Source organism: Zingiber officinale, chromosome 11A, assembly GCF_018446385.1.
Source record: "Zingiber officinale cultivar Zhangliang chromosome 11A, Zo_v1.1, whole genome shotgun sequence".
Taxonomy (NCBI): Eukaryota; Viridiplantae; Streptophyta; class Magnoliopsida; order Zingiberales; family Zingiberaceae; genus Zingiber; species Zingiber officinale.
The window spans coordinates 60,293,569-60,298,958 of record NC_056006.1 but is presented as its reverse complement, the minus strand read 5'-3'; the positions used below and the strand labels follow the sequence as shown (position 1 = coordinate 60,298,958).

The 5,390-nt window shown below is 35.6% G+C and overlaps 1 protein-coding gene across 1 annotated transcript; it reads right to left on the bottom strand.

Annotated features, from left to right (window-relative positions):
- LOC122032029 (stellacyanin-like) lies at positions 1–895 on the bottom strand. Its single transcript, XM_042591273.1, has 2 exons — positions 619–895; positions 1–482 (listed from the first exon to the last, which is right to left on the bottom strand). The coding sequence occupies exons 1-2, from the start codon at positions 797–799 to the stop codon at positions 121–123; spliced, it is 543 nt and encodes a 180-aa protein (XP_042447207.1). The 5' UTR covers positions 800–895; the 3' UTR covers positions 1–120.
- Positions 896–5,390: the final 4,495 nt, after the last annotated feature.

Here is a 5,390-nt window from a genome sequence, read left to right as displayed (position 1 = left end):
TAACCAAACAAAGAACACAGTCTAAATAAATCTTTAACATCCAGAATAATACCAAGTACAAATAAAAGCGAAATAATTATGTATTCCAATAATCCAGCACTGTCTCTCCCCTGGCCAAGCCTAGAACATGCCTAGCCCAACCACCAGCAACCCCGCGCATACCACGGCGGCGGCGTGCACTGGCGAAAGAATTCCGGCTTTGTTCTCGTTGTTTGTGGGCGACACCGGCGGCGGTGGCGAGGCGGTGGACGCCGGCGACGGTGGCGAGGCGGTGGAAGAAGCAGTGACGTCGACCTGGAGACGCATGCCGTTGCTGCAGTGGTTGGAGATTCCGCAGATGAAGTATCGCGTGCCGGCCGCGGAAAGTGTGAAGGTCGTATTTCCGTCGGTTTCCTGCCTGATGGGGCTGCTGCTGGAGCAAGAGCTGTAGCCGTCGGAGTTCACCTCCACCACGTCGTGCTGCAAGCGATTGTACCTGAACTCTGGACAATAACACTTCATTTTAACTACCTTAATTTCTTGAAAAAAAGGACGAATTCAATTTTTTATTTCAATTTTAAATAATCAGCAGAATTTCAGTCCGACTTGGTTTTGCAAAGCGGGGGATCATTTACTAACCGAGGACATCGCCGGGAACGAAGGTTTGGTTGGCAGTCCATGCATCGTAATTGACACCCAGTTCCCAACCACTGGAATCGCCGACGATGTGGGTCGTCCCGGAGGCACACAAGGCACAGCTGATGACTAGGAGAAGCAAGCTCAACGCCTTATAGCTGCTACTCCATTTCCCGTCCGTCATCTTGATCTTGAAGAGGATTGGAAGAGATGGGAGATGAGAAAATTGAGAAGGCTAGCTAGCTAATAATGCACAAGGTTGCCCTATCATGAGAGAGCGGAGTAGGCTTTATAAGCTTGATCAACCATGTTTTGGAATATAACTTGTAGCCTAGTCAAAGTGAGTAGGTAGTGCTCTCATGAACCATCTTTTTAATTGTGGGGTTCGGTCAAAAGATACATGCATTCAACCATAACAATCTAGAGTACTGACATGTATGATAAATAATTTTAGAAGTAGGATAGCGATTTGTTTTTTATTCGTCTTTTTGGTAAATTCAAAGTGCAGTTTATTCATAAGTCGACCTTTAAAATATTCATTAATAAAAGTGAAGAAAAATTCATATATTTTATTTGACAAAACCAAATAAATAGAAAAAGTCATATCTCTGAAAGTTGTCAATCAACAATTGTAGACGGGTCAAAGCTTCCCTGCAAAATAAGTTGACATAGGGCGACGACAAGGATTACGTTTGGTTTGTTTAGATTCACCTACTCCACAAAGGATAAGTCCTACATGTGTACACACGCTACCTACTTTTCTTATTTGTTTTCGATTGCTTTTATCGTTGTGACAATGCATTGCATCAATGTGCGAGGAAGATTACATTTAGGAACATGACCAAATAAATAGTCAACGTGAACGATTACTTAGCAATTACATTGCATCAATATGAATATAACTAATTTTGTCATTGTAGTGTGTTTCTTTATATAATTGTTATTTTAATTTGTAGTAGAATGGACAGTCTTCCCCTTTAATAGATTAGAGGAAAGGGTTTGAAAGGTTACTTTTTTGTTTTTTTAATTTTTTTCAGGGGAAAATAAAATAAATATGAAAAAATAATGACAAAGACTTATTTCATAGGTAGTTTTTTTTTTAAATTTTCTATGTAAGTAAATTTTTAAAATTATTAAATCATGTAGGATAATTTTAAAATTGTCAAATCATATACTTATTTCTCGTTTTATCCTTATTGATTTTTTTATTAGTCAAATCAATTTTACTCTGTGTTGAAATATCAAAATTTTAAATAAATCATCCAACTGAATTTTTTAATCAATTGAATGATTTTTTTAATCAAAGTTGATTTTAGGTAAAATCGATTGATAGATCAAATGATCCCGGATTGATATGAAGTTAGTTCCTATGTGTTCGACTATCTAGAGATGACAATAGGGCGGGACGGAGACAGGTTTGCCATCCCCATCCCTACCCCCGAATTTCATCCCCGCCCGCATCCCTACTTTTTCGGATTCAGGGAATCCCCAAACTCGAACCATTGGGGATCAAATCCCCATCCCCGACCCCATCCCCGCTTTCGTCCATAAATTAATTTAATATCATTATTATTTTAGTATTATTATTATTATTATTATCAGTAATAATAATAATAATAATAATAATAATAATAATAATAATAATAATAATAATAATAATAATAATAATAATAATAATAATATTTTCGGGGCGAGTTCGGGCATGGGGACAATATCCTCATACATGTCCCATCCCTGAAAAAAATCTCCGAACCTGTCCTCATCCTAGAATAAATTGGGGATCCCCGTCCCCATTTCGGATTTTCCCCACGGGACCCCGAACCCGTAGGGAAAATTGTCTTCCCTACGGCTACCTCTCTTGATTATATCTATGTCTTCAAACTCAATTTGACTCAATATATTGAGAGCAGTGATTTTTTGAACACGAATATGTTTGAAAAATTTAATTCATGTTCAAAAAATCATTGATTTCAATATATGTTAGTATTAGCCCTAAGAGCCAATCATAAGATGATTAAGGCGGTATTTGGTTCTCTTCTAGGAATCGAAATAGGAATGAGTATCATAATATTATGGAATGAGAATGAGTATGAACTTGAGTATCATTCTTAAAAATAATATTTGGTCAGTTAAATATTTTCAATCGGAATGAACCTAAATTTTCTTTTTTACTCTTAGAGGAAAATAAGAGAAAAAATTAGATGGAAGAGAAAGTTGAATGTGAGAGAAACATATGATGAGAGAGAAAGTGTGATGGGAAAAATAAAGAGAGAGAAAGTGTGATGAGAGAAAATAAGGAGAGCGAGCGTGATAGGAGAGATTGAAAAGAGAAAAAGTATGATGAGAGAAAGTGTGATGAGAGAGAAAGAGTGATGGGAAAAATAAAAAGAGAGAAAGTGTGATGAGAGAAAATGAGAGATTGAGGAGAGAAAGTATGATAAGAAAATATGATGAGAGAGAAAGTGTGATGGGAAAAAATGAAGAGAGGGAAAGTGTGATGAGAGAAAATGAGGAGAGTGTGTGATGGAAGAGAATGAAGAGAGAGAAAGTGTGATGAGAGAAAATATGGAGTGAGAGTATGGTAAGAGATATTGAGGAGAGAGAAAGTATGATGAGAGAGAAAGTATGATGAAAAAATGAGGAGTTAATGAAGAGAGAAAATAATGAGAGAGATAGTGTATGATGAGAGAGAATACAGAGAGAAAATGATAGAGAATGTGCGACGAGTGAGAATGAGGAGAGAGAAAATATGTTGAGAGAGAAAGTGTGATGATAGAATGAGGAGAGAGAAAGTATGATGAGAGAGAATAAGGAGAGAGAGTGAAATGAAAGAAAACTTGAACAAATATATTAAGGGTATTTTCGTCCCAACTTAATTCTTATTCTCATTCCATCAAAACCCAAGGGAGGAGGTGAGTTTCATCCATATCCAAGTTTTTGGGTTTCATTCTAAAATCTTGATTCCATTCCCATCAACCAAACATAAAGTTTGAGAATGAATCCATTCCCTCATTGCCAAACCTCTAAACCAAACGCCACATAAGTTTGTTAAAAGGAGTTATACCTTTGTTGCGTAAAGATGAACTCCCGATAGCAACTTTATCCTCGATGGATCTCAGCATGATCAAGTGACCGCACCTTTACGGTATCTATACGAACACGTTTCGTCCGTCACACGAATTCACAATTTGGAGAAGAAAAACCACCAAAGGTTGTGCTAGCAATCCTTCAAGGAGGTTTCGACCAAGAAGAAGAAGAGGAAGAAGAAAGCAAAGAATCATCCACGAAAATGAATTCAATAACCTGTTATACTCATCTAAGGAATGTCAAAGGTCTTTTAGCTTTTGGTCTTTCTTCGATTAATGATCCATTAAACTCTTTAATGGAAGGAATACAAAAGGTCTTTTGCCTTTTGGCCTTCTCTTTCGATGCACAATTAATCCAAATTAATCATCATTTCTCTTCTTTAATGAGTGGATTCAATTGAGTCTAACTCAATAAGTATAATTCGGATTAGACTTCATCCAACCCAATGAGTCTCACTCAGATTGGGCTCATTAACCCAATAAACTTAATCATCTTATAATTGACTCTTAGAGCTAACACTAACATATATTGAGATCAATGATTTTTTAAAATTTTCAAATATATTCGTATTCAAAAAATCGCTGCTCTCAATATCTTGAGTCAAATTGAGTTTGAGGACATAGATATAATCAAGAGAGGTAGCCGTAGGGATGACAATTTTTCCTACAGGTTCGGGGCCCCGTGGGAAAAATCTGAAATGGGGACGGGGACCCCTAATTTATTCTGGGATAGGGATGGATTCGGGGATTTAGTATATGATTTTCTTCTTTGCATGGATCTTCTGGAAGAATCTAATTAGTTTTTTCGCTGCACTTTCTATGTGTTTAGCGCTCTAGATCCTAACAATATATTGGATCAAATTGATATTTGAGAGCATGATTATAATTAGGATAGGTAGACGAACATATAAGAACTAGTTTCATATTAATCTGAGGTCATTTGATCCATTAGCTAATTTTATCCAAAATCGGCTAATGGACTAAACGACCTCGAATTGATATGAAACTAGATCCTTTGTATTTGGCTAGTTCTTTTTATTATATCCATTCTCGTAAATATCAATTAGATATAATATATTGAGAGTAATGATTATTTGTACCCGAGTTGAATTTTTCAAATATATTTTTATTCAAAAAATTATTACTCTCAATATATTAAGTCAAATTAATATTTGAGGGCGTGGATATAATCAAGAGAGGTACGATCATATAAAAACTAGTTTTATGTCAATGTAAGATCATTTGGTCTATCAACGATTTTGAGCAAAATCAACTGATAGATCAAATGACATCGGATTAACATGAAATTAGTTCTTATGTATTTGTCTACTTCTCTTGATTATATTCATGTCCTCAAATACCATTTTGACCTAATATATTGAGAAGCAATAATTTTTTAAATACGAATTTAATTTTTTAAACATATTAGTGTTCAAAAAAATCACTGTACTCAATATATTGAGTCAAATTGACATTTGAGGACATGAATATAATCAAAAGATGTAGCTGAATACATAGGAACTAGTTTCATGTCAATCTGAGGTCATTTGGTCTATCAACCGATTTTAGGCAAAATCAACTGATGGACTAAATGACCTCGGATTGACATGAAGCTAGTTCATATGTGTTAGTTTAATTCTCTTGATTATATCCATGCCCTGAAATACTAATTTGACTTAATATATCGAG

What these genes read in the sequence shown, in the direction of transcription:
- LOC122032029 (XM_042591273.1), bottom strand. Translation starts at nt 799, where the DNA reads ATGACGGACGGGAAATGGAGTAGCAGCTATAAGGCGTTGAGCTTGCTT. An exon ending in CGTTCCCGGCGATGTCCTCG is followed by an intron (nt 483 to 618) that starts GTTAGTAAATGA and finishes GTTATTGTCCAG; the next exon opens with AGTTCAGGTACAATCGCTTG.